This window comes from Xenopus tropicalis, chromosome 3, assembly GCF_000004195.4.
Source record: "Xenopus tropicalis strain Nigerian chromosome 3, UCB_Xtro_10.0, whole genome shotgun sequence".
NCBI lineage: Eukaryota > Metazoa > Chordata > Amphibia > Anura > Pipidae > Xenopus > Xenopus tropicalis.
The window spans coordinates 59531031-59543454 of record NC_030679.2 but is presented as its reverse complement, the minus strand read 5'-3'; the positions used below and the strand labels follow the sequence as shown (position 1 = coordinate 59543454).

General features: G+C 36.4%; 1 protein-coding gene across 1 annotated transcript in view; it reads left to right on the top strand.

The window, feature by feature from the left end:
* The window catches only part of ptprr (protein tyrosine phosphatase receptor type R), an 85676-nt gene that overhangs the window by 64870 nt on the left and 8382 nt on the right, over nt 1-12424 (top strand). Inside the window, exons 10-13 of the mRNA NM_001103009.1 lie at nt 327-464; nt 5056-5166; nt 6446-6603; nt 8710-8823. Of these exons, the coding sequence (NP_001096479.1) occupies nt 327-464; nt 5056-5166; nt 6446-6603; nt 8710-8823 (521 nt within the window). The remainder of the gene's footprint in view (nt 1-326; nt 465-5055; nt 5167-6445; nt 6604-8709; nt 8824-12424) is intronic.

Below are 12424 nucleotides of genomic sequence, written 5' to 3'. Positions count from 1 at the left end.
ATTATCTGGTAGGGAATTGCCCAGATCTGCAGGTTCAAAAAGCCAACTTCATAAGTGCTTTTGGTTAAATTCTCAGGGCCTTGTATTAGAGTGAAATTAAACCATTCCTTTTTATTGACTGCATAGTGGCACAGTTAAAGATCAATAGTGTAAAGCAAGTTGTGTCATGTTTTGGAGGATAGGAATTACTTAATGAGAACAATTATTCATTATTTAAGATGTGTTGCCTGTTTGTGCACAAATAGCCAAATCATTGTTTTGCTTGAATCAATTAATAGATGTTGCATAACATGTTATACCATCTAAAAAGTGATTTTGCGCTGTAGGGTTATGGTGGAGAAGACAAAGCTTTTATTGCCACACAAGGTCCCATGATTAACACTGTGAATGACTTCTGGCAAATGGTGTGGCAAGAAGATGTCCCAGTTATTGTTATGATCACCAAACTGAAAGAAAAAAATGAGGTATTTAGTAGTTCTTTGACTGACTTTGTATATGGCTATCAGAAAAGCACTAGTGCTAATAAAAATGAAAATTACTAATTTAAAAAGTGATCTGATTTTTTTTACCCTGTTTGAAACATTTGTCACTTATCTATAACTGGAGTCTGATTTACTAATAAGCAAAACAAAAAACTAACCTAAAGTTGATTTAATTTTTTTTTTTTTCTCTTTAAACTTGAATGCTGCATATTTAAAAGATTTTTATGACAATTATGAAAATACTTTTTTAAAAACAGGCTAAATCCCAAAAATATTTGCAAAAATATTTTTGCCACAGTTTTTCAGCCAAGGCAAAACTTTATCTTCAATTTTAATAAATCAGCTTCTCATACTGTAAGCAGTTACCATATTATGCCTTTTATACCATGAAGCATGCATCTGACCTGACTGCTAATATTCCTTGTAGTATGTGGAATTTAGTAGCAGCCTATTAAAAAGGAAAAATAATTCAGTTCCAGCACATTTTCAAATCTCAAATGGTATTGAATTGGTATTGAGGTAATGAACCATAAAAAGAAGTAGAATAGAACAAAAAGTCATTACTCTTTAACTGGAAAATTAGAATAGAAAATAGAGAGTCATCAAATAGAAGTTATGGAAAAGATAAACTGGTATATTTGTGTAACCCTTTCTTGGCACTGATATCCAGGGCCACACTGGGGCGCAAACAGGAAAAATCCCAAGCCTCCGCTAAGTGGGAGATTTGCGGGATTTGGAAAGTTTAAGTGCCTCCACCCAGGGCTAAACCATGTATTAGTGGGCAACAACTCCCTGGGAACTGCAACAGCAGTGATTAATATACCAAATGCAATGGAAATAAACCACACAATTGATAGATATGAAATAAATTGTAATATATATGCAAGATGCAATGAAATGAAAACAGTGAATAACAGTTTCACATAACACATATAATATTTGACACTATTACCCTTTGTGTAAGATATGTCCCCTGTCACTTTAAGAACCTTGAGTGTGCACAGGTTAACTCCTTGTATGAAGGTAGGGGTAACAGAGTTATGTGTTGCAACACCAGATTGTAGCACCCCGGGGTGTGTAACTGTAAAACCTCACCAACTCCTGGTGGCAGTGAAAGGGGAATAGATCCTGTGGGGCAGAGCAGATGCAGGGAAGCAGTCTGGCAGCTTTAATCCTCACTGAGCTTGAGATGTTGGAGTAGAGAAAGGCTTCTTGGGATCCTGATGGAGATTCACTGCAGGTGTCACGGAGGCTGATGGGTAATCCCACATCCAGATCCAGTGTACACGCTGGTAACTCACTACAGGGCTGAAGTCCTAACTATCATACAGGGATTACTACCCTAACAATAGCTCAGGCCTGCTGCAGTAATCCCATTCACTAAATGGCTGAATGGGAAGGGTTAACTAACTCCCTATGCTCTGATTATGGGGTTCCCTATATATAATAGATTGTTCTACAGGTGGAACCCTAGCTCCCTACTTGTACAGATCACAGGAACACTCACAGGAAAGATGGAGAAACCTCAGGCAGCTCTCAGTAATACTGTGCAGAGTCCATGCTTTCCTTCTCCTCTCTTCCTGAATCAGATCTGCCTCACTTTCATATCTTTTTGGCTCCAAAGCTCTTTCAGCAGGGTCACAAGGTCAGAAGCCAATCCCCCCTGCTGATTGGGCCAGGCTGTGACTGGGAACTGTCCCTTTGCAGTACAGTCAGCAGCCATGTTTTTGGTTGCTCCAGATTTAAAGTCACAGGGTTGTGTGTTTGGGGAAAGTGTAAATTAGCACTTCCCTACATTTGTTTTTGCTGATACAGTTCTAAATAATTGTTGATAGATAAAGTAACAGGGCATAAAGCCAGCATATATTTCTCATGGTGCAAAACTGTGCCAATTTAAAAGTTATTTACAAACATGTTTGCTTCTTTACCTCTCCTCCTAATAAAGCCCACACACCCCTCCTAATGTTTTTTTTGCCCACAGAAAATCATGAAATCACACCCACATTGACACCAGTCATACAAAAACTAGCGAATAATTTGCTATTGGAATTCTATGGTTAAAAAAAGAGGGATCATTTACAATGCAGGACATAGTGTGCAAAGTGCAAAAAATGGCCAATGCGTCCTGCATTGTATAAGCTGTTGCAGGTCTCTGTGCTCCATTTTCTAGAGACCTGTGTCCTGTGGCCTAAATATAGTGCTGCCAGTTTGCATGTCATTCAGATATACAGTAGAGAGCAGCATTCCCTGAGCTGACCCTGTTATTGTTCTAGTACTTGCACCCTGGAAAATGGTAAATTATCTTTTTGCTCCTTGCACATTCCACTTGCATTAGTAAATAATCCCTATAGTATTATAAGTGGTGCTACAGATTTTTTTATAAATTACTTGGTAGAGTCAGTTACTAAATTATATATATATATCTCTAGATAAATTTGTACATTTGTTGTGCTGGATTTTTGTCATCAATATCAATATATTATAAAACTTGGTGTTAGACTTGGTGGCTATTTCGGCAATATACTATTCCTCCTATTCCTAAGGGTATTGCTCTATACCTGATATCGCACACATTTCATAGTCAGGTTTTAAACCATTTATTTTTGTATAGAATGTTACAGTATATGCCAGCCAAACAGAACTTGGATAGAAGAGTGAAATCTGCTATAGTCCTGCACTTTTTTGGGGGTCTTTCCCTAAAGGCTAGCCCTATTATTGTGCAAATCTGCAACATGTCAATTTTTTCTAGAAGAAAATGTAAGCTTGCAAATTAGCAGGGGCCGCCTAGATCTTCAGGGAGACACTGATTTCTTAATCATAGAAGTGTATGATCTGAATAAAGCAGTGAGGCCATAGAGGGTGCAACTGTATTTTTAGACCTTTGTTTTCCCATGTTTATAATTTCCCTTAGTTTCATAGGGAGGAGTAAGGCCTGAAGATCAGATAACTTTACAATGAGAACATTTTTACAATGGGTGGCAGCTGAATTGAAATGGTTTTTTTTTACCCCTTAACAACTTATAAGCAAGTCTAACACTGAGATTAGAGGCAGACATTGAATGTAGCTGTTGAAGCCTACAGACCCTTCTGAAATGCTTTTTGCAGGAAAATACAACAGGTCAGTTCATTACCATACCAGAGTCCATGAGCTTACAGATACAGCCTGATACTACTTATGTAGCTAGCAATCACTAGTTGAATATACACATATATGTATTTTTTTTTTTACTTTTTTTACTTGTAGCAAATAATCATTTTGAGAATTCCTTTAAAGATAAAAGACTGTGCTAATCCCATAAAAGTGCATCTGTATGTACCTAGTCTCATAATTGTAGTTCATAATTGGCTTTGGGGTAAGTGTTTGTAGCTACATTACAAAGATTATCAGTAAAGGTAAAGCTTATTTTTCATAGCTAAGGTCATTTAGCGGTCTATTTAACCATGTATTAATAAAATAAGCATTCAGGTTGTCTTATGAATGAAATGCCATATCTTTTTTTTAAAGTTTTTCCTTGTATTACAGTAACAGTCTAGGAGCGCAAACAGTTTGGGGTAAATAACAACTTATTACCAACATTTGCTTCAAAGAGAGGGCCCCTCAATGACTTTCATTAGGCGGAAGATGTTGCCATGCATATATAAATAAATATATACTGTATATATATATATATAAACTTCCAAGTAAATGCCGGCACTCACGTATAGATAAGTTGCTGTTGCCTGGGTGCAGGTCCAAATAAAGTTGAAAGTGCTTGAGAGAGGGTCAGCACTCACAGGACTTATATAAACAAAATTATTTTTATTAAAGAGGAGACTAACGTTTCGGCTAGCACTCTAGCCTTTATCAAAGTGGTGATAAAGGCTAGAGTGGTAGCCGAAACATTAGTCTCCTCTTTAATAAATATAATTTGTTTATATAAGTCCTGTGAGTGCTGACCCTCTCTCGAGCACCTATATATATATATATACAGTGTATGTATATATATATATATATATATATATATATATACGTGTGTATTTATGTATTTATATACATAGCATGGCTGAGAGAATATTTCTACAGTACATTTTAGAATATTGAAAACAGTGATCTTATATAGGTTATAAGTTCTTATAATCTGTACTATAAATAAATAGGTATGCAAGGCATAAGGATCTGGGATCTCATTTAAGAGAGTCATTAAATCTGTTTGCTTAAACCGATGTAACATATATAAAAAGGGATATATCTACCAATACTAAAACCCATATATAAATATCTGAGGCCTTGTCACAGGACAACCACCTGTAAGTTATACTTTAGTAACAGATAAACCATTTTGCAGACTGACTTGCTGATTGTGTCTGAGCTTTGTCTGCCTAGGCATTTTGTTGACATGTACATTATGCTGTATTTATACTGAACAGTGAACAATAGTGAATTACAAGTATTTTAGCAGACATTCCTTTCAGTCTTATTATGAATAATCAAAGCAAAACCCCCTTCTTGTGAGAAGCTATGGCTAAGCATTGTATATATTTATTTCCAGTATCCCTAAAAAACATTGACATTTCTTTTTTATTTACTTTACAGAAATGTGTTCTTTACTGGCCAGAAAAGAGAGGCATATATGGAGGTGTTGAGGTCCTAGTTAATAGTGTAAAAGAATGTGATTATTATACCATCCGGAATCTTACACTAAAGGTAAAATAGAATGAGATTAATGGTTACCACTCATGTATTTACAGCTTGTGTCACTAGGCGAAGGACAGATCACAGGCTCATCAATTTTACCAACTGAAGTCATATTACTCACCCCTCCATGCAATAGTATTGCTAGTAGTTAATCACAGGAAATCTGTATATGTCAAGAACAACACAGTTTATAATGCAGCTGAGGAAGGGTGGCTCCTTCCCTGATGTCACTTTCTCTTCCAATCTCCTTCCCTGTCCTTTCCTGGTGTCCACTGTCTCCTATTGTTCACTCTTAATTCCATGCTCTTTTCCACTTGATATATTTATGTATGTATAGTTTATCTCCATACTCTCTTCTCTCTCTACCCTAGGCCCCCTTTGCCACTCCAACAAGCGGCCATTGATTGAATAAATCTTCCTGCTGCTCTGCCATCCATTACTTCCCTACTATTTCACTGCTAATTTTTTATCCCTCCAATGAATAAGAGATTCTTTACTAATATTTAATAATTGTGCAGTATGCCCCTGTATCAGCCCCATATACTTTATATACTTCATAGTTATGGGTACCATCCATGTCTCCCAATGTTTCAGCTTCTATACCTGTACCTGACCCACTCCCCTCTCCATAATAGTTCTGGCTCTGCTCAGAGTTATTTCCTTCTATTCTGTGTCCCTGATATTCTAGCTTCCATTATCTATTCCCCTTCATCCTCTCCTTCCTTAACTCTTCTCTCTCTCTTTCTCTCCCTCTGCTTCCACACCACTGTGCTCTTTCCCCCTACCATCACTTTGTCTGATGTTCAGTTTCTCTTCCGGCACACTTTTTCACTCATTTACAGTTGTTCCAGAATCTTCAATTAACAAACTTGTACTAGAATGCTGCTAATATAGGTTATTCTTGACTAATACACAAGAACTAAGAACATCCTGTAAATTATATTATTATAAACAGTACTTAGTGATGTCATCGGTTATAACTGGTGCTTAATGATGTATTTTCGGTCACATGACTCATTAAAACTTGTGTATTATAATAAATAAAGTGCCCCCATTGGCCTCGTGATTTTATGTCCTCATAGAACTGCTTGCTGACTGAATTTCCTTATATTTTACATTAGGGGGTACATTATTAACTATATAATCTACAAGTGCAATGTTACAAGTATCATTACAAGGATTAAATCATGTACTTTCCATCTAGAGAACATTGATTCTAATACCATAGATTGTTTAAATTTAGTGGTCCACTGTATTCACTTTAAGTGTAAATATAATTCTCTTATAGCAAGGGAGTCAGTCTCGTACTGTTAAACATTACTGGTACACATCATGGCCCGATCACAAGACTCCAGACAGTGCCCAACCTCTCCTGCAGCTTATGTTGGATGTGCAAGAAGACAGGAAGAATTTTTCAGGACGGGGCCCTGTAGTAGTGCATTGCAGGTAATATGAAAGAAAGATATGTAGATATTACTTTGTTCACTCTATATTACAAAACTCCAACACCACAAGGGTTTAATGACAAAATGCACAGAGAGCAGGTTTACAGGTTTAAAGGTTCTTTCAGTAATTTCAGATTTTAATACTGGAATCATTTGCAGAGTTTTTTAAACTTTTTTTTAGTGTTAACTTAATTTATATACACCCAATATTAGGTGTGTTTGTCTCATACATAGCACATAAACACCAGTTTACAGACATTTGCTTGACACACCTGAAGTTAAAAAAAAGACCTATTTCCTTTAATGTCTATTTTTTTATTGCATAATATGTCCAATCCATAAACCAGATTTTCTAAATTTATATTAAGATGAAAGTAAGCTTGTTTGCAGCTTTGTTCTTTATTTGTTTGGACTCAATATGAGCAAATGCAATGGAATTCCTCAAGGACCATGCTTTCATGTAGGAGGAGGTCAATAACTATTTTGTGTAGAAAAAACACTGGTATTTCAGGTTACCACTTGTCATTAATTTGGACATAAAATGCAACAAAACTTTTCAAGGGCTGCTCTCATAGGAGACAAAAAAAGCCTGCCAATCTAGATGACCAATTAGATCTCAGAAATCCCTGAGAAAATATGTAACTCAAAGCAACCAGGGCTGGAACTAGGGGTAGGCAGAAGAGGCACAAGCCTAGGACACAACGTTAAGGGGTCCAGGCCTTTGTCCCCAAACTGCCCACATGTCCCCCCTATCCCCCACATTACCTTCCTCCACCCATGGGGATGCTTCAGCCACACAAACCTGCTTGTCCAGTCATTTATGCTCACATGGCTTGGCCCAGTGCTGAGAGCAGCTATAGATGCTTGACTTGACTCCATTAACTATGGTAGATGGATCAATGCTTGTTGCTGGTTAGTTTTATAGGTTACATTATTGCATGTGTTTGCCTGACCTAACCCTTTTCTACTAATTTTTCATTGTGTCATCCTAGGTGGTATGAACCACCTATTGCAAACATAAAATCCAAAAGTGAGTCATGTTCATTAAAGGCACTGATCATCTACTCACTATTTCAATGTATTTTGAGAGGATAAAGAAATTAAAAAGGACAAACTACATGCATTGCTGCGTTTTCCAAGTGCCATACTATATCACTATTGTGACTTATAAAAAGGATATAGATAAAAACATCAATATAGTAGTTACCGGTCTCTTATATCCTTGATATACTGTTCATGTCTCTTATATAGTAGACTCTGTATGAATCATAAGCTATTCTTTGCTATTTTCTGGTATGGTGCCCAAGGTTAATTTGGTTGAAAATATGACTAAAAAGCATCAGTGTGTTTGTTAAGGTCTGTGGACCAGTATTGGATGTACCTTGATTGTGCACATAAATTTGTAAATGATCACTTTAAAAGAACAGTTTAGGGTAAGAATAAAACTGGGTAAATAGATGGGCTATGCAAAATAAAAAATGTTTCTAATATAGTTAGTTCGGCAAAAATTTAATCTTTAAAAGCTTCTGCTTTCTAGCCTCTAAGTTAGTCAGTGACTTGAGGGGGGGGGGGAGCATATGGGACATTACTGTTCGCTTAGTTTGATTTTGATCCTGAGCACACAGTTCAGATTTTAAAACAGTAATGTCCCATATGCCCCCCCCCCCCCTTCCTCAAGTCATTGAGTTATTGACAGGTCAGAGAGCTGTAAAAGAGAAAGCAGTATTCTGGCTATTGCATTAGACATCCACTCCTCTAAAAAAGATAGCTCAAGTTCAACATGCAATGCTGTTCTAATAAACAGCAGTAGTTTAAAAAAATGCATAATGTGAACCACGTTTCCTCTGTATGAATAATGTTTCCTTTGCGCACAGCAAATATACTTTCCAAACACCTTGCGGCGTAAATGTTGGTTTCCACAACAACAAAAATTATACCACCTTCAACCTGGTTTTACAACTGCGCAAACTCCAAATTTTGCAGTGTAATAAACCACACAATGGACGTTATTTGTTGCATTCCGGAATGCAAGATTTATTCTTACTTTTGCAAATTTTTTTTTTACTATTAATGCCCAGTATCTTTAATCCGTTTGTTTAAATTTTAGTGCTGGAATCGGTAGGACTGGCTGTTTCATCTCAACATCAATTGGCTGTTGTCAACTGGAAGAGAAAGGTGTTGTTGATGTATTAAATATTGTCTGCCAGCTTAGAATGGACAGGTAAGTTTCTCAATTTTCACAACTGGAGAATATACAGATTTTCCAGTTAATAAACAGCACAAAGCAATAGAATGCAGAGAAAAAAAAATGTCAGAAAATGCCAGATAATTGCATCTCAACAACTGTATAAGTGATGTTGCATGATTTTTCAAGTAGAAGGAAAAATATTATCACTAGGGATGCAATTAATCCACTATTTTAGGATCTGGGCGAACCCCGAATCCTCGGGTTAAAGACAACCATGTGCTACATTTTACAAAATATTTCCATTTCCCAGAGGTGTGGATTCGGCCAAATCCTGCTGAAAAAGGCAAAATGTTGGCTGAATCCTGGATTCAGTGCATCTCTACCCCGATTCACAGAATAAGGCAGATTAGTAAATAATACAGATTATTAGTACATAACATTCTGCATCAGAATTGATTCACCAACCCTGTAGCATCAGCATATAATACAGGCAAACCTAATTTTCTGCATGATAATTTGCAAAAACCCTAAGCTTAGATTCTCAACAGCTGCCCAGAGCACACTGAGCATGTGCAGTGTCACTGACACGTCTAACAAAATTTAAGATGGGGAGTTTCTATAACAGCTCTGAAGGCCTGGATCATTACTGCTAGAGAGATGCTTAACATTCAGGCTAATGCAATAAGTTCATGATATAAAATATGACATTTCTAGCCATATTCATGTTTAAGGTTTAGCCATAGAACAGTTCAGTGTAAAAATTAAACTGTGTAAAATGGATAGACTGCGCAAAATAAAAAATATTTGCAATATAGTTAGTTAGGCAAATATGTAATCTATAAAGGCTGGAGTGGGCAGATGCCTAACATAATGAGCAGAACTTTACTTCCTGCTTTCAGCTCTCTCACCTCTTAGTCAGTGACTTTAGGGGGGGCCACATGGGACATAACTATTCTGTTGTTTGTGAGCACGCAGGTCAGATTCAAATGCAAACTAACTGAACAGTTATGCCCCATATGGCCCCCCTCAAGTCACTGATTAGCTACTGACTGCTAACAGCTTAGAGGTGTAAAGGAGGAAGTAGAGTTCTGGCCATTATGTAAGACATAAGCCCTTATAGATTACATTTTTGCCTAACTAACTATATTAAAAACATTTTTTATTTTGCGCAGTCTATTTTACCCAGTTTCATTTTTACACTGAACTGCTCCTTTAAGGCTAGAAGAATTCTCCATATTGCACCTTACATTCTACAACTATGTCAGTAGCATTGAATAGAATGGCTAATTGCAAAAATGCTGTAAACATCTAATGGTGAAGACACATGGAGTTACTAGTAGCAGCTATTTGTCACAGCTACTAAATGCCAGAAAATACTCTACCATAGACAATACTGAGAGTTGCTTCTGCTAAAACACGTGTAGAGACAATTATCAGTAAATGATCAGCATTGTCTATTTAAGTAGCCGTGACAAGTAGCTGCTACTAGTAGCTTCATGTGTCTTCACCCTAAGGACAGAAATCCAATCAGCATACATAACTTACTGGTCATCTGTTAGAGCACAGATATTTAATTGGCCACTTTGGGTTACTAGATCTGGTGTATATTGGCTTGCCCCATAAAGTAAAGTAAGTCCTGTAGAATTTAATAACAGTGGGAGTCTACATGTGACTCACAATTACACCACACAACTGATTACACATACCTGCCCCTAAATGCTTTTTTGGGTAACCTAAAATCAGCTGTGTGTGTTCAAACCATGGTTAGGGGCTTCACCTAACCCGATTGAAGGGAAGATGTAGATACTGTAGGTGCCAAGCATTCCAAATAATGGATTCATTACTTCTACATGTTATTTATTTGTATTTCTTTAAAAATTATGTTTATTATTTATGTTATTATTATTATATAAATTATTTTACTCTTTTATTTGTTTTCGTGGCTGCAACTAATTACTCTCAAGGTTATAATACACTGCCAAAATTCAAAAAAGCTCTGTATTTTATGCCTATGACATAGGATTTGTACATATGATGTGTATTAGTTTCATGGTCCTCATTTAAAATAAGCCAAATAATTCTATCAAGCCCTTCATGTCAGTACAAAGAACAATATCCAGATAAAGAGAACAACAGAATTTCGTAACAGAATACGGGCCCGATTCACTAAAGTCCGAAATAAGGAGTGCTATTTATAGCATGCGTTAAAAATCTTATCACTTCTTATTTTTCGCTCGATTCACTAAAAGGACACTTGTCATAATTAAGAAGCGATGTTCTTGGCGTTATTTATCTTGCAATGACATATTTTCAAGCAACGTGCTGCGTAATATGTTGTGCGCTGCGTAATATATTGCTTGAAAATATGTCGTCGCAAGATAAATAAAGCCAAGAACATCGCTTCTTAATTATGACAAGTGTCCTTTTAGTGAATCGAGCGAAAAATAAGAAGTGATAAGATTTTTAACGCATGCTATAAATAGCGCATGCTATAAATGCGCAACTTTTTACGCAACTTTCGTAATGGATACGAAAAACTCGCGTTTTTACGCAAAAATCGTATTGGATCCGAAAAATTCGTACAGAATCCGAAAAAATCGCAAAACATACGAAAAAGTCGCAAAATATTCGTTTTCAAGTCGGAACTTTTCCAATTCGGGTCGGATTCGTGGGTTAGTAAATCAGCCCCCTAGTAATGCTACATTATACCCCAGTTTGACTGCACTGTATTTCTTTGCTCTGCTATTGCCAGGATATAAATCTAGGTGCCTTACTTAGGAGTTTTTGTCTCCATTAAGTATAAATGATATCATAGTTAGGATCAAGTACAAGGTACAGTTTTTTTGTTACATGCAAAAATTAAGTCATTTTAAAAAATTTGAATAATTTGCTTATAATGGAGTCTATGGGAGATGGCCTTTCCGTAATTCAGAATATTCTGAATAATGAGTTTCCTGATAATGAATTCTAAACCTGTACAGCAGCAGCACATCTTTGGTTAAGCGACATTTATTGTCTAACTTCTTTCTTTGTTTGGCATAGTTATAGTATTCTAGCTGCAGTTAATTTCAGTCACCAATACATGTAACGCCAGTGCCTGGAGTTCTGTATCTGTGCCTTAACTAGCACAGAGTTATTAAAAAGAAGCGTGTGTTTGTAGGAAATGAATACTTTTCTTCTTAATAGCTCTGGTATGTCCTGTACATTACTCACACTTCCCATTTGGGAAAAAAAATCTATACAGGATATATACAGTATATACATCACAAATGTAAAATATAAAACATTTTTATTATTAATCAGTACCATTAGTACCAGTATCATTAATAGTTCTAATTAAAGGAGAAGAATATAGGCTGTGCAGGAGAAACTCTTTGTGAACTTAGTGTATAATGTTAAAGTGATACTGACAGCCACTTAAATTTTTTTTTACACCTGCTGTCTTGTTTTAATTTGTATCAGCTTTAAATTCCTTATAAACTAAATCTGCAAAGTTTTTTCGCTTCATAATTATGGTAGCACAAATTACAGACCCACGGAGCAGCCATGTTTGTTCCCCTCTTCTGGGTTTTAATTTAAATGCCTCCCAAGTGAATAAATATGCCCGATCACAGACCTGCAATGCCCCTTCTGC